The following is a 27,982-nucleotide window of genomic DNA, read 5'->3' as shown; positions in this document are numbered from 1 at the left end:
TCAGGCACGCGCACGTTTTACCAAGTATTGGATTAAAGTGGTGAGATGGTACAATGTTGTACGTAATAGAACAAACACATTTAATTTTAGGTTTTAAAAATGAAAAAAAAATTAATGTAATGAGTGGCACCCTGCAAATTCAGATCTTAATAAAGTAGATTTCACAAAAATCCACACCAAATCCATCACATTGTGATTTTCATAAAATTAAATTTTTTCCTAATCTTGCTTTAATATTTATAAATACCGTATTATTCAAAATAATGAATTCATATACAGTATCAAAAATGTTTCCCAGAGCTTGTATTATGTTATAAATTGCACAAAAGGGTTTATGACAATTTTTCAGGTGTTGCTGAGCTGAGCTAGTGCATGTGTATGGCTTGTGTCTGCCTAATCCCTTCCAATACATCCCATCCCTTCAATACCCTCCCATCATTTCCTAACTCTCTCCATCTCTGCCCACCCACCCTTCCAAAAACTCCTGTCCACTCAACTGATAGCTCACACCCACCCTTACAAAACCTCCTGCCTGCCCTCTCAAAACGACTGCCTGCCTTCACTATAACTCTCACCCACCTTGTTGATAACTTCCACCTGCCATTCTGATAACTTCCAAAATCCCACCCACCCATATGCTCCTCCTAGCCTACCTGCCCACTCGCCAAATCCCTAGGTCCCTCATTCCCATCTGTCCATTCAGGCACTTATTCCTGCCTGATCCCTCACTCCCATCCACCTGCTCTCTCCTGCCTGATCCCAAGATCCATAAAATCCTTCCCACCCACTTACTATCTAGGAGGTAGTGTGGGGCAGGTTTGCGAGTGATATCTCGGATATTATAAACATACCAACATTAATTATAGAAAATAGTGAGGATTATTAAAAAAGATAATATAAATTTGAGACAATTTACAGGCAGGTCTATCACACAGAAGTAGATGCGAATCAAAACAAACAGAATGGCCGACGTGATGGGTACTGAATTATCAATAAGATATAACAATTTCAAAGGTTTCACTGAGGAAGAAATAAGGAATGTAGGTTTTATGGGCAGGTTAGTGAAGGTTGAGGATCTTCCAAAGATTCACAAAGAAAAATTTCTTTAATTAGAAAAAGAAAATGAAGATCTTAAAAGTAATGTTAACCTTTTACAAGGTTATATTTTGCAGAAAAAGCAAAGTTGCCAGCTTGACAGATAAGGTAAGGAGAAAGAAAGGACAAATTTGAAGTAAACAAAAAAAAATATGGATAAGAACTAAGAGAAACTCTACAGGTTAACCAAAACAAAGTTAGGCAAAGATTTTTTAAGAGAAAAATCACAAACAACTCAAATGGAGGTTACTAAAAGATTGGAAAAGTGTAAAAAGGAGATAAAAGAAACAAGCATAAGTTATGAAAAAAAAAGACACTCAAAGAAGTATGTTTTGAAGTCAAAAACAGAAATGAGCAGTCAGGAACTGACGATCAACAGGCAATTAGGTAAGAACTGGTTACCAGCAGTAAATTGGTACAGAGAATGGTAGATAGAAGACTATAATAATTTTTGGATGTTTGAAAAAGGAGATGCCATCTAGGGTAGACAGAGCAGCAGAAGAGGAAGAAACCATTGAGAAAATAGTAGGATTAGGAGAAGGCCTCTTAATAAAGGAAAATGTCTGATTTTTGGAGGATAAGCAAATATGTAAAAGGTAAGACTTGCCCCAAAGCGTCACATTAAGTGAAGCAAATTACAGACATGATGCATAGTAAGGTCAGGAAAATGTAAAATGATAAACTTGGGAAACAATGGTCATTATTATTATTAGCATCTTTATTGATAAAATATACAATTTTGCCTAATCTGAGTAATCCAATTGAGTTTTATTACATTCACACACAAGATAATAGGTCTAATCTTGTAAGAGAAACCCTTGTGTAGGGAGAAATAGCAGTGCTATTGAGAGAGCCTTGTGTAGGGAGAAATAGCAGTGTTAAATGTTGAAAAACAGTCTGGAACTCTGACCCCTTTCAGATGCACAGAGCATCATCTCAACAGGAAAATGTAATCTCCTAAAAAAAAAAAAAAAAAAAATTGTAAACAAAAGGGATAAAATGATTAAGAAAAAGCAGATTCAATGCAAGAAAATATAGAGAAACATCAGTGTTAAATGTAGAAAAACAGCCTGGAACATTATAAGACACACAAATGAAGTATTGGGAAATGTGTATGACATGTATAGGGAGGAGACATTATTGGAACCAGGCAGACAGGGACATGTGCAAGCCCCTATCAGTCACTTGGGAGAGGGAGGCAGTGACAACCAGACCTGTGTTGTGGACGGTCTCCAACAAACAAGATAAGTGCAGTATTATAGATGTTTATAGCGGTGCTTCCCCTTTTCTTTATGAGTTAGGGATAGGAATTTGTGGAAATAAGGATTTTTAGAACCCTGTGTGTAGGGAGAGTGTGTTGTTAATTCAGGTGTATGTGCTCAGCTGTGTCACATGGGGGTTATCCATATTTATTTTGTATATCCATTTGTAAACCCAGGCCCTTTGTAGTGACCTAAGAGGAGTGGAATAGAGTAATGACCTTAAGTCCCAGGTTGTAGAGGGAGAAGGAACCTACTCCCTCCCCCCCCCTTTTTGTCTGTATCAATCCTGTGGTGGATCCAAGTACACCCCCCCCCCCCCTGTTCTAAGAAGTGTGAGGAAATCTGGTATTTGTTAAGTAAAATCTTTTTTGTAAAATTGCACGCCAAGGTGTATGTCTTGCCCCATTTAGTTACAACTGGTGATTATTACTATATAGACCCCGGCACTTCCACTATTTATAAGAATGTAAGAGCGGGTGTTGTTACCGATACTTTAGGGTACGGCTTTCAATCTCGTACCTTAAAATCTGTACATTGAAGCACATATATTTTGAGGTTACAATCTACATCAGACATTATAAATGTTTCAATTTACAAATTTGAACTGCAGTCACAAAAGCAGGGATGGATTCATAAGAGGGGTAGCTGAAAAAAAAAAAAGTTTGACTAAACCACACACAAGAAAATGAGATGACATTTTGATTCGTCCAGGACCATTATCAAGTCGATTGTCAATCATATAGCATAACATAGATGAATAGCAGCCCTGGCAACCCTCTGGCAGCTACCCAGTGTCATTCGCATACTTGCCGCATTTTGGCTTGGTCCTCCTGGTTCTGTGGACACCAGCTTTACAGCTAAGTGTTGGCTATCCCTTGGGCTTTGTCCTGTGCTAGTTCCTTTACTGCTTCACATGAGTTTATCATGCCAACCTGTTGCATGTGCCTTGATAACTTGTTTGCCTTGGCTGCATGTGGCCAGATTTGCCTTCTCTGGTTGCCGCTGGTGTTGCCTCTACCTTCTGTTCGGGGTCTCTTTCCCAATTGTTTGGGAACCTGCCCCTGGAGTCTACTACTTATCAAGGGGGGACCCTCCTACCCCATGTAGTGCAGATTCTTTGGGTGTTCCATAGGGCCAGGTGGTTGGAGAGGACTAACAAACTGGCAGGGAAGTCCAGCAGCTAGTGAGTAAGCTGTATTGTCCAGATACACTGTAGTACAGTTTGCAATTGTCTATAAATACTAATGTTGTGTTGCAGGATGGTGGTAGAAGCAGTGTCCTATGATGAGATAGAGCATTTTATCAAGTACTCCACAAGGTTCATCATCTTCTTGCACATCTCGGAATACCCATACTAAGTCAACAGGAGTCAGGCCATGTTGAAGTATGTCTTGGTAGCCATGGTAATAATGTAGTATGATACTGAATCCACAGTCAAGACTAGATATTATCCATATCTAACAGTTATGTTATTTATTTCTTACATCTTAAGTAGTTTTTAAAGATACAGGTACCTCCTGAGTAGTGTAGCTTGAGAACTTTTCAAGTTCTCAAGTCGGATGTAACAGTAGTCTTGTTGTCGTAAGTACAGTATATACATATACTAGAAATCGGTGCAACATTAAAAGAACTAACATATGGTACACTAAAACTTTCAAGCAAGTGCAGTTTGATACATTTATCACCACCCTGTTTGACTCATTTGCTGACAATTTTGTAAAGGGAATGCATCCTCTTGTGAAATGTAACCACTAATTCATTTACTGCATATTTTGTTTATTTAAAAATAATATAAATTAAATGTTAATGAATTTCAGTACAGAATTTTTATCAAATCTTTTGTCCTTGCTTATATAAATTTCTGCCATAAACATTGAGCATCAATTTCTAAATGTTATCTGGGTTGAAGACTAAGTAATTAACAAAAGGCACCAAGGCTGAAGACTGTAGTCTATGCTTATCCTGGTTTTCTCAGTAGCTTAAGAAAGGCCTCTGTCAATCTTTATTCATTTGTAATTTTAGAATATAAGAATGAGTTTCTCTATACAGTATTTATCAAATCTATACACATGTATATTTTATGTATAATGATAATAAAAACTTTGAATTAGCTATAATTTAAGTGGCCATGATTGTTTACAGGTTATCAGCTGATATTTCCCTTTTAACATTCCAGTGTGCACATCCACTGTAGATATATATTGTAGTCTCTAAGTCTTCCAAATATTTGGCAATGAATCTTTTTGCAATAAATCAATGAAAAATCAGCCTTTCTTTTTATTTGGTCTATAAGATAATTAAAAAAAAATTACCATACATACCTTAAACCCGATACAATACTGTATCATCTCGTCGTTTTCCGTTACATTTGAAAAGTGTCTGATGTTAAATATTCAATATATGTGTAGAGCATTTCTGTCACTCACAACTTGCCCTGTCTGTCAATCAACAATGGAAGAGACTACGGGGAGACTATGTAGCACCATAAAATGTGCGGAATATTCAAAAGGCGCTAAATATCACCAAGGATGCCAGTACTTGAAGAAAAGCGCACAAGGCGAATGATACCAAAGGTATCTGATTCACCAAGGATTCTATTTGACGTACAGGTGACCATGAGGGACAGTCTGGAAGCAAGACACATGCACATCCTGGAAGTCAGGACATTCAACAAGGAAATGCACAAGGGACAATGCAGTTTGGACAATAAGCAGCAGAACAGCGCTCAATTAAGTGCCCATGAGTTAAACGTGTATGGCCAATACATAACCTCGCCAGAGCTGTTTTCCACCGCCCGTTGAGGTGGTAGGAGGAAGGCCATGGGGCCCACACTACCCTTAGGAGCACACAATGTGTTACCAAATACTGTAACAGAAGACCAACAATCCTGCCAACGGACACAGATCGAGGAATGAATAACCAAGTAGAAGTCGAAATAAGGATCACCTTTGTGGGAAATGGGACAGGTGTGTATAGCCTCCTTAGCACATGCACACTCATTTACGGAAATGCCAATATGGCTGGGAACCCAGAAAACTCTACTTTTCTTAAATCTGCTGGAGATAAGAAACAACCAATGTTGAATTTCGATTACCACAGGATGGACTGGATTAAAGGACTCCAGAGCCATGAGGGGACTGCAAGAGTCAACAACAAAGGAAGAACGAAGAGCATAAAAAATTGCATAAAGTTCTGCCATGAAGATGCTAGTCTCCAGGGCCAGGTGACACATAGGTGTAGTCAGGAAATACAACAGAGTAGCCTACACAGTTGGCAGACTTAGACCCATCTGTAAAGACAGAAATGGAGTGGAAGTGTGTAGAAAAGTTAGCAAGGAAAAGGCATTTCAGAACTGTAGAAAAAGTAAAAGCTTTTGTCATGTGGGTCAAGGTTTTGCAAAACTTAGGAAGGGGGCACCCTCCATGGGGGGGGGGAGGGATGGAATGACACGAGGAGAAATATTGGTAACACGAACCGAGAAAGAACCTTGCAAGAAAGACAGACAGAAAGGGAAAGGTGGTGAAAGGGAACAGGGTCCATAGGAGGGGTTATGGTTAAAATACGACAAGCAAGAGCGAGGATGTTGTAGGGACCACACAAAGTAGAGAGGACAGTAGCAATTACGACAATCCTGTAGAGATAGGATGCTGGTTTCAACATACAGGCTTAAGGTAGGAGTCAAATGAAAGGCACCAGAGCCGAGGCGTAACCCAGTATGGTGAGAGTATAGAGACGATAAAGAGAAGAGGCAGATGAGTAAGCAGGACAGACATAATTGAGTTTAGACAGCACAAGAGAGGAATGTAAAGAGAGGAGCATGCACCTACTGTATCAGCTCCCCATGAAGTATTGAACAAGATTGGAAGACCACCTGTACTGTATTCAGAAATCCAGATCTAGATCCCAGAGGTTGCAGTATATACACAATTGGTCAAAAGAAAATCTTTTGATAGTATATCTGACACCTACATGAATAATACAAGATCAAGGCAGAATTCACCATTTGACAAATTATCTTGCAAATTTTAAATAGAAAACAAAAATGATGCTGACCTTTACTTAAATCTGGTCATTGGATGCACAGCTGGCATCAGTAATAGGCATTTATCTAATCACACTCTATACAAAATCCATAATTTTTCCTAGTCGTTCCTGTACACTGTAATTGTTCTCACTGGAAGTATAATTCACATCTTCGTAAGTAATTATAAGAAATTCACATAATGTTAGCATTCCCCCCTTCTGGATCAAGTCCATATAGCTATTTCCTTTTTAAGTTTCACTGTGCTCAGGAACTGTTTCCATGCATCATTGTTAAACATTCCCATTATTTCCTTGATACTACACTTACACATGAGTAAAATACTTGATGAAATGCATTCATTCACTTCTCATCTTTACAATTTCTTTAAGAATATGACTTAAAGCCCTATTCATATCACTATCTTAAAATTTTCCTTTTGCTTTTGCTTTAGTGGAAGATCTGTAAATGGTGCAGGTTGATGTCTTGAGTCTTAGGCATTTCTTTCCAGTGTCTTGGTTGCATTTAGGCTGATTATCATGGTGTTCTTCACTGCAGAATTTTGCACTGTCACAGCGAATGAATCCATTGTTACCAATGTAGGGAGCCCATTTGTGATTCTTTGGAAGTACCCTATATGGATTTTTCATGCCTGGAAAACAAATACAGTATATAGTTCAACATCATAAGGATTCATGAATTTAACTGATTACATAAGGATATAGACAATGAAGTCTATCTGTGAAAACAAGAAATTCCTTTCTGAAAATAGTGAAGCAGTCAACCAAAGGCAGCAAAAGTGTCTAATATTTAACCCTTTCCTTACTTTTGCTGTAAACATCTTGACTCAAAACCAGTCAATGCATTATTTTTAATTAAAAAAAAAAACAGTAGAATTCAAGAGTTGATTTACTCCGTCAAAACTATACTTTTCCTAACCTTGCAATACTTGCAATATTTCTGAGTATTGATGATCGTCTTGGTGGTGCAGGTAATTATTGACAAGTGGGGTTATTTTGCACAAAGAATTTTAATTTTCATGAACTTTGCATTCTATTGACAGCTGCACCCAAAATTATGTCATTAAACAGAAATAAAAAATGTGAAGCTTATATACTATACGGTACCAAGATCTGATATAAAGATATAAAACAATAAGAAAAAGTCTAAAGAATTGTTGTCTTGCATGTTACTGGCAGATACTAATGTCAACAGTGTACGAGAAGTGGTAGGGAACATTAATTGGTTGGGCGTGGTGTTGCTATTTTGTTTTGCTCTGTACAGGAACATAGCAAATAACTAGTCATGGTACTCACCAAGATGGAATATCAAGCAGCACATTTTTCAATGCAAAGATAAACTATTAAGGCATCTTTCACATCAAAGCTCATTACAAGATTCAAGTTACCATTTACTATTTGTGTCTGCAGGTTGGAGCTGTTAGCTCTTGTATCTTAAATTGCATGCAAACACCCTGTGAAAACCTTGGTCACATAATTAACACAAGAAAAAAAGCTAACATTATAGTCTTTCATGCCAAAACTTTAAGACATGTAAAATTATTATCTGGTCGAATCCTAGCTATGGTGCAAATATTTAAATAACAAAAATGATGCATGTAAAAAGTACACATACCATTCTTAAGGAAACAATAGGCCACCAGTTCTTTTTTTACTTTCTCCCAAAATATATTGGCATCATTCTCAGGAACAGGAGAGTTTGGAAGTGGAATGCCATTTTCTGAAAAATAAAAAAAAAGTGAAAACCAAAAAAATGTTGTGAGGTAATATCTTTGTATATTCTTAGCATTACTAGGGCAAATAAATACATCACAATAATGTGCTGAATTACTATGTACATGGATTTACCTGAATCATTAAAGGCTTCATTTTGAGCAGGGTCACGTGTAAGTACTTTCGGATGATAGCCACACCGAAAACAGCTGAACTTATAGTCGTACTCACATAATGCTTCAAATGCCAGGTAAGCATGTTCCAGTTCCTTGTGATTCAGAGTGAGGTCCAAGGTATATTCGATAATAGATACAGCACGACTTATGGCAGTGTGATTCTTAAATAAAGAATTAAACATTATTGGCAATGAATTATAATAAAGATGGCAATATGTTAAAGTGATTCTTTATTATATAAAATTCCAGTTTGCAACTACAAATATAAATTCAACTTACCAACAGTGAGGCACGAATGAAAACAAGAAAAGAATAAGTGATAAGCAGAATGTTGTTGAAGTTGAATAATCCATCTTTAATCTCATTGTAGCGATACTTCATATGGCATGTTGGACACACTTTGCAGAAGGTCTCAAACTGTCTGCATGGTGGCTTGCAATAGTCAACTACTATGGGCCTCCTTGAGACAAGCTGAGGAGAGCCAAGGGCAGAGTGACAGAAGTGGCAAGTTGTCTCACTTGGTATCAGCTGTGTGGGACACTTGTCCACTGAAAATGGTGGAAATATATTGCCACATGGAATGGACTTCATACTCATTATGTACTGAATCCTCCTTTCAATACTTTCCTCAGGCAATTTTTCTCTAACTGTATGCTCCAGCACTTCACTGTTATAGTTATTCTCTCCTTCAGAATCACCCTCAGTTATCTGTTGCAAATATGACTTGCCAGATTCCTGGTATAACCACCATGCTACAACACTTCTATGCCAGCAGCTTCTCTGCTTACAACGACACCATATAGCTGATTTAATAGAATCCAGGGTGACAATGATGCGCTGGAACTTGCACCATCTACGCTCTTCACCTGTGTACACACTCCAGAACTGGTGTCTATTTTTCACATGCTTCATCTGTGTTATACCAACTATAAATGGACTGTTACTTTCTATGGCTTCATCATATTTTTCTTTACATATTTTATGGTTTGCTGAAGATATTAACCCCTCACTCAGCATATCAAGTAATTTATCAAGGGACATTTCACACACACTACCTGCTATACTAAAATCTATGGCCTTCAAGTGATCGCACTGATACAGGTGATCTCCGCTTCGCTGATGTGCTTGGAATGAATCCACACAGTCTCGAACCTAAAATAAAATATGTAATGGTAATGATATTATTTTATTAATATTTAGTACTTTATTTATACAAAAATTATGGATAATGTTTAAATGCCACAAATCACAAGTACAGTAGTACAAATTGTCCTTATAATTTTTATGTTCATTTGGGAAGAAAGTGAAAAATTAACTCTCCGAAAGTTAAATTTACACTTTACTGGGCATGAGACATTTCATTAAAGTATATCTTAGAATCCTGGAAGCAAAAGGGGATAAAAATGGGAAACACAACAGTATATATTCATGCAAGTGTGATCAGAAATTCTGCAGTTACTCTCAAAGGAAATTAAGTATGCTTAATATATATGATCTCTTGCTTTTGAAACTTGGAACTTCAAGAACACGTGGTAGACGATTGGTAAACAAGCAAGGTGGTGATGGATGCCAAAACCATCAGTAGTTTCAAAGTATCGTATAACAAAGAGTACCAGGAAGATGAGGACACCATAATGTGTGTAGCTCTCGTCCTGTAACTACACTTGGGTAACAATAACGGGTGTAAAGGAAGAAATGTATATGTTTATCACTCTGAATGTTCTGTAATGTGTTGACTGTGATGTACTCAGCTTGAGCTACCTCATCCCTTTGTGTGTATTTATACAGTACCTCATTAAACTTATTTTAATTTCAACACTTGAATAATTGCACACAAACTATATATAACTTAATAATAATTAATTTTATTGTGGACAGCGCCAGTTTATAGATATACTTTAAGCTTATATTGAGGTCCCATGAGAGAGAGAGAGAGAGAGAATTGGACATACTGTACTACTGTATAATGCATTAAATATTCAAAGAAGCTATATAAATTATAATCACATTAATACAGTACCTCACAATATCCAGGATGGCTGCTTCCAACAACTCTCTTGACATGTATTGGATGCTGGGTACCACGCAATGTTTTGGAAACGGCATAAATTCCATTTTCATCAATTGAAACAGCATGGCGGTATTTTTGTAGGGTTATAGATGCCTCTGGCGGATGGTGGATAGCATTTCTATGCCGAGCCATATACTTTTTTGTGTAAAATTTGTGACAATCTGGACATTTTACAGAAGTATTACTTAATTTCTCCTCATTATCTTTAGGTTCACATTTCTCAACATGTTTTCTAAAAGAATTTTTAGTAAGAAACTTCTTCTCACAAAAAGGGCAGTGAAAGTGATTTTTCCTTTTGAGGCTTCTTCTTTTTATACATTCCAGTGGGCAGCCAGTTATCATATAACCTAAAAATTCCAAAAAATATTTTTTAGAAAATTATGCAGAATCTACAATATGGTTATGAATTTTAGCATTGAGCTCTGATGCAGCTTGCATAGACCTAATTCAACCTTTCAGGATTTAAATTAGCGAAATTTTAACGTCTACTATATATGTTTATTTAATCATACAAAGCCAATGTTCAAAAACAAAAGGTAAGTATTACTGTAATTAACCAGTTCATTTGTATATAAATATGATTTCACTACTGAACATTTTCAAAGTACCTACTGCCACTAATTTAATTATTTTTAAAACATTGATAATATAATTCAATAGGAATAGAAATACTGTACTGTAGTTGTCCTTTTGAAGCATCAACTTAAGATTTATAACTGATTTGCATAAATACTCAATGCCAAAAGAAGAAAACAAACTACAAAAGAAATCTGCAAATATCCTACATATTAGCTGTTACAACTGTAACCGAGAAGAATTAAATACAGGGAGTCCTCGACTTACAAATATCCGACTGATAACCAAACCACACATCAGAAAATGATGAAATGTCGACGTTTCGGTCTATCTGGACCATTATCAACTCTGGTAATATTACTCGACTTGATAATGGTCCAAGACGGACCAAAACGTCATCGTTTCTTCATTTCTGATGTGTGGTTTGGTCATCATATTTTCAGTCATGTTATTGTGACATCATCTGCAAAACATCCAACTTGCAAACACCTTCCAAAGTCCCCATTTTCACATCTAGATCTACTATGAAGCGGCTCCAACGTTCCCAGGAATCCAACCAATGCTACTTTTATGTCTACATGGCCATTTGGCTACCGAGTGCTACAAAAACATCAGCATGACTGTGGGTAACATGTGGCTGACCATGTTACCCCAGTTAGCAATATTCTCGTGTCCATTGTAGTTTCACGGTGCAGTTTCTGGACTATTTCAAGTATTTTTCAATGAAAATACTATTAATAATAGCCGACTAGAAAAACAGTGTGTTGGTGATACACCAACAATATAATACAGTACCTCACAATATGAATGGTCCATGGAAGAAGAACTTTTTAGTATAGAAAGGAAGCTATAGATGTAATCAACTGCTCTGGGAAGAGAGAAACACCAACACAGATCACAAATGTACAGAGGCTGGGACATGTGAGAAAATGGTGACTGGTGATCTCTAAGTCAGGTTCTGCTGGTAGATAATAATTGTGTGACAGGTTAAACTTTAGAGTTCACTCAGTAAATTTTGCCAATACAGTAGAGCATGGAACAAAAAGGGGCGAATGGTACTGTATCTCATTTAAATTTGCCCAGATAGTTTTTGGAGATACCTCTTCATTGTCAAGTACATAAGACTCAAATTTTAGCAAGCTACAATAACCAGTGACACTGACTCCCCCATATATCACAACATTTTGCTCTCTTCCTTAACCAACTAGACCTCTTTGCCCTTCAAAGAGCACAGTTAGACAAGCAGGATAACTCCATCATTCAAGATAAATATTAAAAATGTTTTTAGTATATTATTTTCCAAAAACATTTATGTTAGGTATACAGTATCCAGTATGTTGAATTTTGGTAGTCCAGTAACACATCCCCCTTTTACGTAGTGTTGCAACTACAGGAAATCTGGTTCCATTCCAAGTGCCAAGCATCTGATGTAGGAAAAAAATTCAGAAAGAATCCCATTTGTAAGGTGAGGACTGCCTACATTATTAGTATTTAAATTGGCTCTAAAACTAGCCAGAAATACAGAATTTAATTAGGGTCTTTATAGAACGAAATGGGCACAGTATTGTATACATTGGATGAAATAGCATCATCAGTACTTTTTTACATATAAGGCTAAAAATGACTATAATTTACATCTACTGTAAAATAACCTATGATTTATAGGTAACAAATGTAAATGCTCACCTTTAACATGGACATTGCCAATTCTATTTCCATAAAAGTGTGCTTGAAGATGTTGGAGTACCTGCATCTTTGTGGTTGGTTCAAATCTCGATGATGGGCATATTGGACAGTGGTGATACATAAAACTTCCCTTTTTGCAGCCTTTCAAAGATAAGAAAAAAAAAACATAAATAAACACTGAAATATACATATTGAAGTTGTTTGTGGTTTTAAAATTATAACATGACATAGGGAATTACATAGGACAATGCATGCTTAGCTGCTATAGCTCAGTGAATCTTGTGCAAAAAGAAAAAGTAAGAGAGAGAGAACGAGCTTCCACATCCAACTTCCTACTCTTGCCCCCCCCCCCCAATCCTACTTCCCATACCCTCCTCTCCTTTCTGCTTCCCATTCCCCTCTCTATCCTGCTTCCCATTCCACACACTACTCTGCTTCCCATTACCTTATCCACCCTGCTTCCCATTACCTTATCCACCCTGCTTCCCATTTCCCTGTCCACCCTGCTTCCCATTTCCCTGTCCACCCTGCTTCCCATTTCCCTATCCACCCTGCTTCCTATGTAACATGATACAAATACAGTAGTCATAAGAAATATAAATTTAATGATATTGATAGTTACCTGCTTCACAACCATAACACTGTTCTAACGTAAAGGCTTGGGTGATATCTGTATCTTGTGGAAGTATCGTAATATGAGGCATTTTGTAATCCTGGGCGGTGCGACCTCACACTAGACAGACACGTTAACTCTAATGCCAGTCAAAACAGTATTCCTGTTAAATACAATATGCAGTATTGAATACGTCATTCTATAGATTATCCTATGATGTAACAAAATTTTAGGGCACTTTATTTGCAAGGAGTTCTAAGAGGAAATTGTGTAGCCTTCAAGTGTTCCATTACACTAACAATGCAAGCTCATGGTTATACAGTATTAAAAAATATGCCAATCGCCAAATATAATATATTTGCTGAGTATATTCAAATATATTATATTCAAATTATATTATATTCAAATATAATATAATCATCAAATATAAATGCTATCAGTTCTAGTTATATATATATATATATATATATATATATATATAATATGAAGCTACATTGGGTTTGTGAGAGTACATTTATAGAGTAGTATTTATATTTTAAGAAACAACATATCTGGTTTAGTTGGGGATAGATTTTAACGAGTTTGTGAAACTTCTAATGTTGATGTCAGTGGCATGTATGACCTACGTGTAACAGAAGGGGGGGGGGACATAACAGGGAGCAGTATACCACCAGTTTTACATAATATTATCAAGAAGCGCGTGTGGTGGGGTTAGAGAGAGTGGAGAGAGCCAGAGAGCAGCACTACGACAACACGACCTCCAGCCTCCGGACGGGTCTTGTTTACAGCCACAGCTTCACCTCTGGTAGCAGCATTGCCACATCTGAATTGCTGAAAGTAGCGAGCTGAAGGGCTAAAAGTAGCGTATTTGCAATAAAAGTAGCGAACTTGCAATAAAAGTAACGAATTTGCAATAAAAGTAGCGAATTTGTAATAAAAGTAGCCCAATAATTTGTTTAGTTACTGATACGGTTTTCAAAGTAATATATTTTAATAGAGTAACCCCACGATTTTATTGGTTTTATTTATATTATCATTGCATGTATTTTAATGAAAAATGCGTTATGATAACTTACCAATATTCGCCACATGAATGAAACATAATTACGGGTGTGGACTAAATGTAAACACAATATGTGATGGAGTGCGAAAAGATACGTGAATTCAAAGACAATTCTATAACGAATGTTCCAACGATGTGTAAATATTTAATTCAAAATGATCTGCTACCAGAAATTTTAGGCAAATATCCCCAGTTTACTAACTGTAGGTAGTAATTAATTAAGTGATTGTAACCTATCCACCGCTGCCCACTGGATGGGGGGCGGTGTGCAGGACAAACATATCAATTGTGACACTAGCTCTCCACATATGTCAGTTGCTTACTTAGGAAATTGTACTTGTGTCTGTACACCATTGTCTGTACACCGAGCCCATTGTTGATGTGACGATGTGCATTGAATTTTGTAACTAGCTCATCAAGATTGTAACTTGCTTAGCTAAACGAATTGTTGGGTTCAGTCCCTGAGCCCATTATGTGCAATAAATTATCACTCTTTGAGTTTCTTAACATTAGTAGCCCAAATTAGCCTAACCTATTTTTAAATTGGCCTAAAAAGTCGCAAGTAGCGAATTACAAATTTAGGAACGCCGGGCGTTCAAAAGTAGCCCAATGCGCTACTTCTACTCCCAATCTAGCAGCACCTCTCACAAACATATATTCCTAACATACCTCTCATTAACTATTATAAAATATAATTTATTAAAAAAAGAAATTTAAATGCAATACTAAGAGGATATTTTAAGTGAGTATTGTAAGATAATGCTGCGGTATATATTAACCAGGTAGAGGGCCGGGGTGCGCGGTGGACGGCCTGTCTTTCCTTGCGTGGTCGCCCCTTGGACCTGAGACCGTCAGCTGTCTAAGGGAACCACTCGATTTTTTCATCATGGTGAGTCTTTTCTTACCTTTACACCCTATACGTTTGTACCCCAGTGTCCCGCGCATGCGGCCAATTGAAAGTTTCTTGGTAAATTTTGGTGGATTTGTCGTAATGTGATATGGAAAGTGGGGAGTGTGGGATCAAGCATGGCCGGGGCCATGTTGGTGTCAGGCGCGGTGTTTACATGTGGTGGGCAGGCCAGCCTGTGGCCTAGGGTGTGTGGTGGGCCTCCCGCCACACCTCTCCCTGCACACTCCTGGCCCTTGCTGGCCCGCTCCACGGATTTAATGTTGCGATGGAAGAATTTGGTATAATCTTTTAAGATGACGGCAGGCGCTGAACGTTTCTCCCAAGTAATGTGACGTCACTGCTAGAAAATACCCCTAATGATATTTTGTTTTAGCCCGAAAGTTTACATTCCATACAGTAAAAAAAAAAAAAATAAAAAAAAGGGTACAGGTAGTTTAAAGTCCTCGAGTTAAGGAACTTGGGGGATCCTTAGAGAGGTCACGTGTTTAATTGTTAATGGCGAGGCCCTCCCTGTACGTGCCGTCTAAAGCCATATGGAATAAACAAAGTTTTCAGTTTCTAAATGAACAAAAAAATCACATTTACTTTGTTGTATAGAATTTTATATTAAAATGTCTTGTCCGGAAATTTGTGTAGAAGCCTACAGTATCCAGGTTTCACATGATTCCCCATTAAAAAGTAGAGGGGCAGTAGGTATGGTGAGAGAGAACTACCAGTGCTCCCTCTTCACATAAGTTATAACTGGCCGACCCATCATGCTGTTCAAGGGAGGACAAATGTAAATACCTCCAAAGTATAACTGATCAACCAGGCTATGATTCATATGTCATGGTACAAACAACTACATGCAACAGTCTGGCTGACCAGACCACCAACAAAGAGGGCCTGGCCACAGACTGGGCCATGGGCCTGACAGCTGAGCGGACAGCGCTCGGGATTCAGTTTTCAGGTTCCAGGTTCAATCCCCGGTGGAGGCGGAAACAAATGGGCAGCTTCTTTCACCCTGATGCCCCTGTTCATCTAGCAGTAAATAGGTACCTGGGAGTCAGACAGCTGCTACAGGCTTCCTAGGGGGTATGTAACAAAAAGGAGGCCAGGTCGAGGACCGGGCTGCAGGGACGCTAAGCCCGAAATCATCTAGAGATAACCTCAAGAACATGGGGATGTTGATCCTTGGAATTACGGCAAGGTAACCAAAAGGTAAAATAATATGGTTCTGTCTATTAGACAAGAGTATCCTAAGAAAATGGTGAATTTTAGTCACAAGATTTAAAATTAAAAGCCAAACCCAATTCGCATAAATGGTGAAGTGTAAATTGATGTAAGACCTTGGGTGAACTTCGACAAATTCGTAAGCTGTACACTTTACCTCACTTGTGGGGGCTGAGCCTTCATTTACTGAGAGGTAGTTTTCAACCTAAAATTTAAAGTTAATATTTTGTTATATTTCGAAAGTTAATTATTTTTATAAATGTTTTCAACCCTTAGCTTGTAAACGTTAAATACTTACAAAGCTGCCATTATTGAGACATGAGGTTCAGATCTGTAAGTAAATTCATGTTTGTCGAGTAATTTCAACACTGACATATCATTCAGTATTGTAAAACTTTCAACCCTGGTAATATCACATCAAAGATGTGATAAATGGGATTTGAAACTCACCAAACTTACTCTTAACCTTAAATATTAAAAAAAATTACACTACAGCTGTGTGAAATGCTCATATATCATTTTACTATTACCCTTTTACTCCACTGTGCTGGTGGGTTACTTCTGGTATTGTAGTGTCTGGCCAATAACACCATCACAGTATGTGACTGCAGCTGGTAATTCCAATCATTATGGACAAAGGTGAGGTGGCCGTGGGAGAGAATCATTAATAGTGAAAATTCGCCGTTTATATAAATAACGATGGAGATTTAGGATGGAAACAGCTGAACAGTAGCGATGCAAAATCTGTGTTCAGTGACAAATATTGCCTTGACCATTACTTGAGGCATTAGAAACCTGAGCAGAATTGTAAATCTTACATCGTTTGAGTTCGGAAAATTGTCATTAATACTGTAGATGCTGTTCTTAAGAGATTCCTTCACTTTCCACCAGCAAGACAATGTAAGTTTAGGAGTTATTGTTGATCTTTCTAAACTGTTCACTTGAGACAGTTAATAAAGTTCCAGCTGTGTCTGGGTAAAGTGGCAGGATGAACAACCCAATTGATTTTCTTCCTATTGGGAGTTGTACATGCTGCTGGAATGGCATGTTTACTCACAGGATGAGGGATACTTTTCAATATTGTCTCTTCAGGGCAAATTTTAAATTTAACCACAGTAGAATAGAAAGTAAAATCATTAATGCATTTTAATTTTTTTGCTATTTTAAGTTATATATCATACTTTGTTGTTGATGTTGAATACCTCTGAATTTTGTCGGTAAACTGGGTCTAAAAGATTCCAGAATACAACCCAATTAATACCTACTTGATGGGTTTCTGGGAGTGTCACTCGAGCCCTGCCCGAGGCCAGGCATGACTTGAGAGCTTGGTCCACCAGGCTGTTATTTGGAGCAGGCCAGTGACATCACACACCTATCATATTTTATACTTTAAAGGCCTGAAGACCTTATTGTACACCACTGAGCATATATCACTAGGTACCAGATGTTGCTGAATATAAGAGTGTTTATACTGTAGTCAATCATAAATATAGAGTACTTATATTTCTGTGTATGGTATTTTACTCTTAACTACATAGGACAGTGTTTAATGCAATACTGTACTGCATTTATCCTCTACTAAGTTGCTCTCACAGTTTGGAAGTGCGTTCCAAGAGCTGTAGCCCATTCCCCATAACTAACAAGGGTGGACGTGTTTTGAGACAATTGGACACTTTTCTGTAGGAAGTGCCGGGCCAACTGGGTTGTTTTTGGTAGACATACCTTACCTTGAGGTTACCTTGAGGTGCTTCCGGGGCTTAGCGTCCCCGCGGCCCGGTCGTCAACGAGGCTGTTGGACGCGGCTGCTCGCAGCATTTTTTTTTTTTTACCTTGTCATGGCCACAAGTCATGTCAGATGTATAGGCTTGTGGGTCACCCTAAGCAACAGATTTCTAGATCAAGTAATCACAAGACAAACCTGGTTCCAGGTTTGTCTTGGAGAGTAGAACTCTTAGAACCCTCTCCAGGTACACAGTTAGGGGACTAAATACTACTGCTGCTGTATATATATATTTTTTTAAATCGAGGAATAATTTAAGCATGATTTAAATACCATGTACTTTTTTTTATCATCCTCTGGTGGTGTTAATGAATATTAATTTCTATTGTTTCTGTAGGGTTTCATTAAAGTTGTCAAGAATAAGGCGTACTTCAAGCGGTTCCAAGTCAAGTTTAAGAGGCGCCGAGAGGGCAAGACTGACTATTATGCTCGTAAGCGTTTGGTGGTACAGGCTAAAAACAAGTACAACACGCCTAAGCACCGGTGAGTTTTGATATTTTAAAAGAAAATATAAGGAATGGCAAACATTATTTTTTCTTAATGTGGTACTGTATTGTGAATTTAAATTTTTATTGGACAGCTATTAGTTACGTTTTAAACTTTAACATTTCGTTATTGCTTAAATATAACTTTGCCTAGCAGTAAATTAATCCTTGAAAAATTAACTGCTGTGTATATAATTCAGTGTATTTGGATATAAAGGGTAGGGGTTGTGTAGTATATGAAATATATTTATAGCAATGTAGTAGTGACATTTATAAAGTAGTTCACATTATTCATATTTCTACTAATTATCTTTACAGCATGATTGTGCGTATCACAAACACTGATGTCATCGCTCAGATTGCATATGCCAGAATTGAGGGAGATGTTGTCATTGCTGCTGCATACTCTCATGAACTTCCTAGGTTTGGCATCAAGATTGGCTTCACCAACTATGCAGCATGCTACTGCACTGGACTCCTGCTTGCAAGGAGGGTGAGTTGGTTATTATATTTTCAAGCTGAAACCATAGATTTTGATAAGAACATGAGAATCAGGGAAACTGTAGGCAGCCTTTTGGGCCATATGAGGCAGGTGTTATAGGATAATAACAATAGGATAAATAGGAATCTTAAGTGAATGATTCTTTAGCTTTCACATTTATGGTAAGGAAGTTGGTCTTTGGTCAATTGCAGCCTAAAATATATAGATTATCGTGAAGGTTCTCTAGGGGGAAGTTCATTAAATGCTTCTTGAACCAGAGTACATGTGGTTCATCTAGAATTCATATCTACTAAACTTTTTGTTTTTACCTTGTCAACTGATTGATATCTCAATTTGTCATCACAAATTAGGGAAGAAAGACAGTGGTAACTATTAATTCGCCATTGAGGCCATCTTGCTACTACTATGAGCAGGTGAGGAATCTTGAATATTTGTTTGTTTAACCCCTGCACTGCGCATCTGTTCATGTGACACTTCCGGTGCACACAAAAATAATTTTTAATTTGACATTGTTAATTAGCATCCAGGAAGCACAAAAAATCTCCTGTGGCTTAGCTGTAGTAGCTTGAAGTTGAGTTTTCTCAGTGCTGCACGGGAATAAGTTTGTCAATTTATATTCATTGGTTCTCACTTTATTTACTTTTTTGTTCAAACAAGTTGTATTGATTTGTCAACGGTTGTGTTCATTATGTATACTTTTGAAAATATATACATGTGCACAGGTGTGTGTGTGTATATATATACGTGTATATATGTGTGTGTATGTATGTATGTATATATATATATATATATATATATATATATATATTAAGCATGCGCAACATGTAGTTATTCATACTAATATACATGCATATATAATTGTAAGCCTGAATCTCGTGATTGCACATAGTTTGGCTGTAAATTTATACATTGTTATTACTCATTTGATGTTCAAAGTTCATTGGCTCATAGTATGAGCCAATGAACCCTACACGATCAGATGATGGATGATGATGTGCCAGACATGGACCTCAGCTTTTTAGTAATACCAAAGAAGGAAAATGAGTGGTTTTTTCACAATGGGGGAATGGTTACTGGATGTCTGAGGAAGCAAATGTGAGCCCCCAAGTATGCACAGGAGTTTGAAGTGTTATGTTAGGCCAAAAATAACCCTGGTTGTGATGTGCAGTTTAACCTTTGGACAGCAGCTATATAAAAATGGTCATTCCTGCCTATGCACAAAATATAAAAAATATATATATAATTTTAGCATTATTAACTTGAATGCAAATGTAAGAAAAACAAGAAAATAGTGAATATTTATCTTTGTACTGGCACTGAAAGGATGCATGGTGGTTTTGTGGTCTGGCATGTCAACACATGACGCTGACACTGAGCTGTGCGATGTGAAACATGAATCATATTGTCCTTGAATGTTTCATTTATTGTTATCACTTGTTTCTCTATTTACAATGTGTATTGATAAACTTGATATATCACATAGTTCATATAACATAATGTTTTAATTGATTGGTTTGTCTGGTATACCTAATAACAACCAAATACAGTATAATAAAAACCACAAGAGCATAATATTCAGTGGTGTTGGGCTCTGGGTGGTGACATATGACCTAATTAACACTAGTGCGCGCGGCACTCGTGAAAAAAAAAAGCCCCTTGTGCGTGCGGCGTTCTGGGCGCTCAAGCGTAAACACAAAAAAGTGTATAATCTTTTCACGCTCCTAACATCAATTCTCGAGCTACGTTTTTCATTTTGGTATCAATGCGTTGGCAATAAAATTCTCTACAAGATCATATGCATAAAATGTCACCAAAGCATTTGCTATCCCACCACGAAGTAAATAAACACGAAGATGACTCGCCGTGACACCCAAACAGGAAGTAAATGTTCATACTCTTTCGTTTGTTGTCGGCCTCAGTCATCCTACAGCGCTTATTTTGATATCACTGAACTCGCAATAAAATTCCCCACCCAGACATATGCCTATCAATGTCTAATTATGTTCTGCACGAGTGTGGGAACTGGGCGAAGCGTTAGCCGTGATTTCAGCAGCGACGACACTGTTGTGATGCAGTGCTTTGAAAGTTTATACTTATTTCACTGTCCTGACATTATTTTACGAGCTACGTATTTCATTTTTATAGCAATGTGTTTGCAATAGAAAGTTTTATATATAACAATAGAAAGTTCTATAAGAACATGGGTAGAATTGGCCAACAGAGCGTCAAATAAATTTGCGGTGAATAAAATCTTGAGCGTGTTTGTACCCGTGAGCGTAAAAAGTTTTTACTTTGCTCATGTTTTTTCAAGTTTATACTTGTTTCACACCGTTTTTGTTTGTTTGTATAGTGTTCGGAATAAAATTCTCTACACAGACATATGCATATAAATGTAGAATCATGATCGCGGCCAACACAAGAGTGTGTGGAGTGGGCGATTACCTTCGTTGTGTCACCAACTCAATAGTCTCTCCTCTAAGTTACAATACATTGCCGTTTTCTCAAATAGGCACTGTGCCTATTAGAGAAAACAAAAATTTCATGGCAAACATATTCATATTCATATAAACCCCAAGTCGATCAAGCAGTAAATACCCACTATAACACGGTCCGTAAATTTACGTCGTGATCCGACAAGCGCTTATCTAAACCGCCCGTAATTCCAAGTGAAGTTCTCAGAAAAGTGTTAACACCATATGGGCGACAGTATAGATTGAAACAAAGGCATAAGCCACCAATGTGACACCCTCAGGTGGCAACAGGCTCCTAGTACATGTAGCACATGATGGTGGTTCAATTGACGATTGGTTTATCTGGTGTACCTCATTACAACCATACGGAATTGTTAAAACTATGTGAACATCATTGGTATACATAGGTAACTATGATGGAGTTTTATACAATGATTGTATTCACCTAGTAACAAGTATGGCTATAACTGCATCACGTAGCAAACATAATCATGAAACAATAGCAAAAAAAAATTCACAGTTGAAGGTAAATTCCATTACATCCATATAGAGCTATTATATCCTTATTTGTATCAAGCATGAACTATCCAGACAATAATTTAATCACATGACTATAACCACATTACCCTGTTGATCAACATACGATGATAACTGCAGTCTAAGGGTTGAAAAAATGTAAATAATACTCTCCTCTCCACTTTATCCTCTAAATTGGGCATTCTGGCAAACAAAATGAACTTCAAATGTATATGTATATTTCAGATTTTGAAGAAGTTCAAACTGGATGCCATTTATGAAGGTCAGAAAGAAGCTGATGGAGAGATGTATTCAGTTGAGGATGTTGATGAGGGACCAGGAGCCTTCCGTGCCAACCTTGATATTGGTCTGGCACGTACCACTACTGGGGCCAGGATTTTTGGCGTCATGAAGGGTGCTGTAGATGGTGGCATTGAAGTTCCCCACAGGTAAAGGATGCTATATGTAATATTTGTAAAAGGTGGCTATAAGGTATTCAGCACGTATATAACAGCTCTTGGAAAAAAAATGAGTTATGCATGTACTGAAAACTAATGAATATGCATTCATTTCACCCACAGTGAGAAGAGATTCCCTGGTTATGATAAGGAGACTAAGGAATTTAATGCTTCTGTTCTTCGTGATCATATTATGGGTAACCATGTGGCCAATTACATGCGGGAACTTATGGAGGAAGATGAAGATGCCTACAAAAGGCAGTTCTCCCGTTTCATCAAGAAAGGCGTTACACCTGATGAGGTTAGTATTGATGTAAGATTTGGACTGTTAAATTGAAATATATAAAGTATATCTTGATAAGGCTTTCCATATCTCGGGGACAGATTATATTTGTGTTTTTTGTGTGAATATAACGGTTTACTAAAAAAGCTGCAAATTTCTTACATTTTCTTATAGGAGCATATTCTCAGGGATTAGTTGTAAGAGTATTGTGTTTTCTTCTAAACAGCTGGAAGACATGTACAAGAAGGCACATGCAAACATCCGTGCCGATCCACTACCCAAGCCCAGAGTGGAGAAGAAGGTAATGCATATAATGATAATTTTGTATTTATAAATAAGTAGTTATATATACAGTATTTGGTTGTCAAAGCACTTGGAAATTTTAACTTTGCCTAACTGTACATGTAACATCAGTGTACAATGACATTCATCAATGTTTGATGAGCCTTATAGAACTGTACCACTGGAACATATATAACTGTTAAACGTTCTAGATGGTTGCTCTTGGGTTATGATTTTCATAATTATATTCTTCAAAAAGTTTTTGTGAAGTGGCAATTGCCTTTACATGCCAGCTTCAAATGTTTATTAACATTTTTATTTAAGTGCATGGAAGAACATCATAGTGGTGGTTTGTTTGTATAGGTTCATATTTATATAGTCACTAGTATGCAAGGCAAGTTAGTGTTAGTATACTTTATAGTCCATTAGTGCCATTTTAGAAACCTTAAGTCTTGATGTCTTGACCTCTTAAAATAAATCTGGATTGCCTCTACACACAACATTCTACACACACATGCCTCAATGCCTCTTTGTTTTCCCCTATTGCCTCGTCTACCCACCACCACTTCTACTTACCGGCACTTGTTGCCTGTAAGTAGAAATGTCACCATATCTGTATCCTATCCTTTCTCTTCAACCACCACTTGTACACACTCCTACCTCCTCTTCCTGCTACAAAAAAGTTTGACATATATAATTGTGTACATGTTTTATTTTTATTCACACATTCATGATTTTTGTCAGACCAAAATTGGAATATGCAGGGGTTGTAGGGGTTGTATGGTGCCCATATCTTTAGAAGCACATCATTAACCTGGAAAAAGAGGTGCAAAGGCATGCAACAAATTGGCTTCCAGGCCTGAAAAATGAGTTAAGAGAGGCTATAGGCAATAAATATTAGGCTTGGGGGGGGGGGGGAGGAAGGAAGGTGATATCACCACCACTTACAAATAACAACAGGAATTGACCAAATTGGCAAGGAGGCATTCCTGACATGGCAACCTCAAGAACAAGAGGTCATAGGTTCAAGCTAATGAAACAAAGGTGCTGAAAAAATATTAAAAAGTTTTCTTTTGCACTCAGAGTGGTAGGCAATGGAACACCTGAGAATGTTATGGAGGCCAAATTTGTCAATCGTTTCAAAGCATTATATGAAAGTTGTGGAGGCCAAAACTATCAATGGTTTCAAAGCGTTAAGACAGTACTGGGCAGACAGGACATGAGTGTCTTATCCTGTAACTACACTTAGTTATACTACACAGGCATGCAATATACTAGAAGGGATGCCTTGGATAGTGTCTCCTGTGACTTCCCCCCATTCTACTTTTTTTATATACCCCCTCTTCCCACATCCTCCATACTCCTTATCCCTTCTTCTCATCTTCCTCCATTTTTCTCCACTCTTCCCTTAGACACGACACAAATACATCCATTTATTTATGTAGAAAGAGTACCTGGGTTTTTCTTATTAGTAATAATAGAGGCGAGAATGCATTAATCTTTACCAACATGAGCGTTGCAGTCTGTTTTGGAAAGTTGTTGGGTTTTGTCCAGTAAGTAACTGTCATAGTACAGCTTTTTTTTTTAGGGTGTTTACACTTTTGAAGTAAGTCAATAAACGGAGTAATTGTCATATGACTTAACACTATTCACTTGATTTTTAATAGGTTACAAAGAAGAGATGGAATGCCAAGAGGATGACCTACGAGGAACGCAACGCTGCTGTTCAAAAACGCAAGGATGCCTGGCTGGCTAAGATTGAAAGGGGGGAAGCTACTATTGAAGAGTTGCGTGTACCTAGGCATCACCATTAAAGCTTGTGCCCTGTTTATATAGTTTTTTTTTTTTTACCCAATATGGAATCTTATGATTTTTAAAAAGCATTAAATCCAGTAGTAATAAGAAGGTATGAATGTACCTTCATGAAGTAAAAGGCTGGTTACTACTGTAGTTGAATAGTGTGGCCTCCTGATGGTGATTTTAGAATCTGTACCTATACGTAGTTGAAGTGCGTTTTAATTTAGCGATATCTATTATAGCCGTCATGATTTCTGTACAGGTACTGATGGCCAAAGATGGTGTTGGTAATTTCAAATTGGAAGTTTTGTACGTGCTAGATATTGTTTGCCTTGGCATACATTATGGTTTGTAAAGCTTTATTTATACAGTGGTAGATCTGAGATTTATTTTGATTTGGTTAGTAGTGTACTGATACTGTGATGGTTTGGTGTAGTTATTTCAAAATTGCCTTCAAATTTAAGAATTTACTTAAGTAATGTAAGAGTTGGGTATGGTTTCATACTTTTGATTAATGTTATGAATGGAAATTTAGTTGAGAAGGCTAAATCTTTTACTGTAGCAGCATGACCTTTATTGGTTCTATCATTGTATAGCAGTAGGGCTCCCATAGAATGTGGGAGGTTCTGCTGTTATCAGGAAAGTTTTTTTGGTGACCAGGCTAAGGAGAAAGGTCTGCACTGGAATTGAATGTTCGATGCAGTTTGACCTATTAAAAGGGTGCAGTGCTTGGGACAATCCACACTTTCCTGTGCTAACTGGTGTTTGGCCTTTGTCACTGTCCTAGTAGGTGGATGCCCATGGCCCAAGCCTTTTCAATTCATGTTCATGGCTACCAAACACTACCTAGTCACAGAACAGTGTGGTGTGCGATCAGCCCTCAAGTTGGGCTGGCTTAGAAGATGGGTTCTGCCCTCTCCAGAAGGGTGCTTCCTGCAGGCTCTGGCTGTGTTGGACCTAAACCCATCTGTTTTTGGTTCTCCATTCTGATCTTTTCCCAACCCCTGCCACTTCATTGGTAGAGAAGCCTCATGTCCTTGGTAGTGACATACTGTAAGTAGCAATTTTTCTTTGTTGAAAGAGTGCCTTAAAGGGGGGCCCTGACAGCTGAGTGGACAGTGCTTGGGATTCGTAGTCCTGAAGTTCCGGGTTTGATCCCAGGTGGAGGCGGAAACGATTGGGCAGTTTTTTTTTTCACCCTGATGCCCCAGTTTGTCTAGCAGTAAATAAGGTACCTGTGAGTTAACAGCTGCTGTGGGCTGCTTCCTGGGGTGTGTAACAAAAAGGAGGCCTGGTCAAGGACCGGACCACAGCTACACTAAGCCCCGAAATCATCTCGGGATAACCTAAAGATAAAATACTCCCTTCACTATTGGGGAAGCTTGGCTTAATTGGTCTTAACCCTTAGGCTGCAGTCATTGTCAATTGTTGATTCACAGGGTAATGTGGTTATATGAAGATTTAATCATTATTTTTTGGGTTTTACATGTATGATGCAAATATGGATATAATAGGTCAATGTGGATTTAATGGAGTTTACCTTGATGCTTGAAAAGAATCCTACCATTTCATGGTACGAATGGGGTTATCATCACACGATGATTTAAACAAGTATTTTCTGGGTTTTATGTATATAATGTAATTAAAGAAAAATAATTGGTGAAACACCCGAGGATAAAACAGTCAGCAAAGTTGAGTACCAGGCATTGACAAGTACCAGACGCAGTCTTGCAGTGTAAGTATAAAATCCCAGTGAAAGTATAAATATTCACTTAGTTTGTGTTTTCTTATATTTTGCATACAATTTATTAATTCTATAGTGAAAAATTATTTTTTTGGAATTATATTTTTTGTGCATAGATAGGTATGATTATTTCTCCTTAGCAGCTGTCATGCACTAGTGAGGTCACAATGTTAAATATTTATAACTGCATTGAGGTGGTGTTAGCTATTCCCATAAGCTCAAGGTAGTTAATCCCACTAAGAAGCCAAGGCAGCTTTCCCCCAAGATTTTCACCCTGACAAGTTGTTTAAACTTCTTGAATGTATGACCAGTATTTGTGTTTTATAGTTTATAGAACACCATAGCACACTGCATAATTGACATCCTGGTGGATTTGGAACAGGTTTTTCAGACACAACGTGTTGTTCCTTGTGGTAATGTTTCGAAGTGCAATTTTTTCCTGGTTGTTCTTAACCGTCTCCCTTCCATGCTTCCCTCTGGAATGTTTTCTGCACTTTGCGGATGACTTCACTGTTGTGGCGACTATTCTTCCTAACACAGTACAAGTCTCATCTGTGAACATTGAATGTTTCACACACACACACACACACACACACACACACACACACACACACACACACACACACACACACACACACACACACACACACACACACCCCACCCCTCTACCAGTCACAGCTTCATGCTCTCTACAACCAAGCCTTATCCTCTGTTATTTACTCAAAAGCACATCATTTCTCAGTGCTTGTTTTGGTCACCCCATATCTTGCTTCTGAATTGAAAGCTCTAAGGCCCTTTACCTTACCTATCTCCTTGTGTTGTCTAAATTAGACTGGCTTTCCAGTGTATTACTGTGCTTCACCTACTCTTCATTGTCTCAATGTCCTGCACTGTACCCCTATCCAGAGCTTTTATGTTAAACCTGGTGCTCTGTCTATAGGGTCATCACATTAGTTGTGTTCAGTACTTTGCGGTGTCCCTATAACTTCCCCCATTCCTACTTGTGCTACACTTTGACTACTACTAATTGGCCTTGTTTCTTCATTTACTGCAGGAATGGTCTGTTTACAGAATTTTCTCTATGCATTTACAATAATTTCCCCATGTGTTCTTTTCTTAGCTAAACCTTACCCTTGTGGAGGGTCCTACTTGTGAAATTCTACAAGGCCCTGAACAACATGGAAGACTTGTACCCTCTTCTACTGTTAAAAAATTTCTTTCCCTTGAACACTTCCTGTCATTCACA

General features: G+C 37.7%; 3 protein-coding genes across 12 annotated transcripts in view; 2 read left to right on the top strand and 1 right to left on the bottom strand.

Annotated features, from left to right (window-relative positions):
- The window catches only part of LOC123768192 (hemicentin-1), a 119,578-nt gene extending 114,954 nt beyond the window's left edge, over nt 1–4,624 (top strand). For all 5 annotated transcript variants that reach the window (XM_069306959.1, XM_045758602.2, XM_045758601.2 and 2 more), the window contains one exon: nt 3,616–4,624. In XM_069306959.1, coding sequence (XP_069163060.1) covers nt 3,616–3,715 — 100 coding nt within the window. In that variant the 3' untranslated portion in view covers nt 3,716–4,624. The remainder of the gene's footprint in view (nt 1–3,615) is intronic.
- LOC123768193 (uncharacterized) lies at nt 1,796–15,333 on the bottom strand. 6 transcript variants are annotated; one of them, XM_069306961.1, is made up of 8 exons: nt 15,202–15,333; nt 13,243–13,396; nt 12,621–12,761; nt 10,308–10,705; nt 8,567–9,439; nt 8,247–8,448; nt 8,014–8,118; nt 1,796–7,030 (listed from the first exon to the last, which is right to left on the bottom strand). In XM_069306961.1, the coding sequence occupies exons 2-8, from the start codon at nt 13,322–13,324 to the stop codon at nt 6,804–6,806; spliced, it is 2,028 nt and encodes a 675-aa protein (XP_069163062.1). In that variant the 5' UTR covers nt 13,325–13,396; nt 15,202–15,333; the 3' UTR covers nt 1,796–6,803. The 6 variants fall into 6 exon arrangements, with proteins under 6 accessions (XP_069163062.1, XP_069163063.1, XP_045614563.1 ...); XM_069306962.1 differs by lacking the exon at nt 15,202–15,333 and adding an exon at nt 15,076–15,097; XM_045758607.2 differs by lacking the exon at nt 15,202–15,333 and adding an exon at nt 13,992–14,085.
- RpL5 (ribosomal protein L5) lies at nt 15,034–25,026 on the top strand. Its single transcript, XM_045758608.2, has 7 exons — nt 15,034–15,185; nt 18,536–18,681; nt 19,002–19,176; nt 22,419–22,621; nt 22,754–22,931; nt 23,140–23,214; nt 24,863–25,026. The coding sequence occupies exons 1-7, from the start codon at nt 15,183–15,185 to the stop codon at nt 25,007–25,009; spliced, it is 927 nt and encodes a 308-aa protein (XP_045614564.1). The 5' UTR covers nt 15,034–15,182; the 3' UTR covers nt 25,010–25,026.
- The last annotated feature ends 2,956 nt before the right edge of the window (nt 25,027–27,982 follow it).

The sequence above is a fragment of the Procambarus clarkii genome, chromosome 59 (assembly GCF_040958095.1).
Source record: "Procambarus clarkii isolate CNS0578487 chromosome 59, FALCON_Pclarkii_2.0, whole genome shotgun sequence".
Taxonomy (NCBI): domain Eukaryota; kingdom Metazoa; phylum Arthropoda; class Malacostraca; order Decapoda; family Cambaridae; genus Procambarus; species Procambarus clarkii.
Note: the sequence above shows the minus strand (reverse complement) of the source record. Positions and strands in the feature narration are given on the sequence as shown.

Bases quoted from the DNA above. Each gene is read 5' to 3' on its own strand.
- LOC123768193 (XM_069306961.1), bottom strand. From the start codon at position 13,324: ATGCCTCATATTACGATACTTCCACAAGATACAGATATCACCCAAGCC. The intron at 8,119-8,246 runs GTAAATCCATGT...TTTATTTTTCAG, and splicing joins TGAAGCCTTTAATGATTCAG to AAAATGGCATTCCACTTCCA. The intron at 7,031-8,013 runs GTATGTGTACTT...TTTGTTTTCCAG, and splicing joins CTATTGTTTCCTTAAGAATG to GCATGAAAAATCCATATAGG.
- RpL5 (XM_045758608.2), top strand. The intron at 19,177-22,418 runs GTGAGTTGGTTA...TGTATATTTCAG, and splicing joins GACTCCTGCTTGCAAGGAGG to ATTTTGAAGAAGTTCAAACT. The intron at 22,622-22,753 runs GTAAAGGATGCT...TTTCACCCACAG, and splicing joins GGCATTGAAGTTCCCCACAG to TGAGAAGAGATTCCCTGGTT.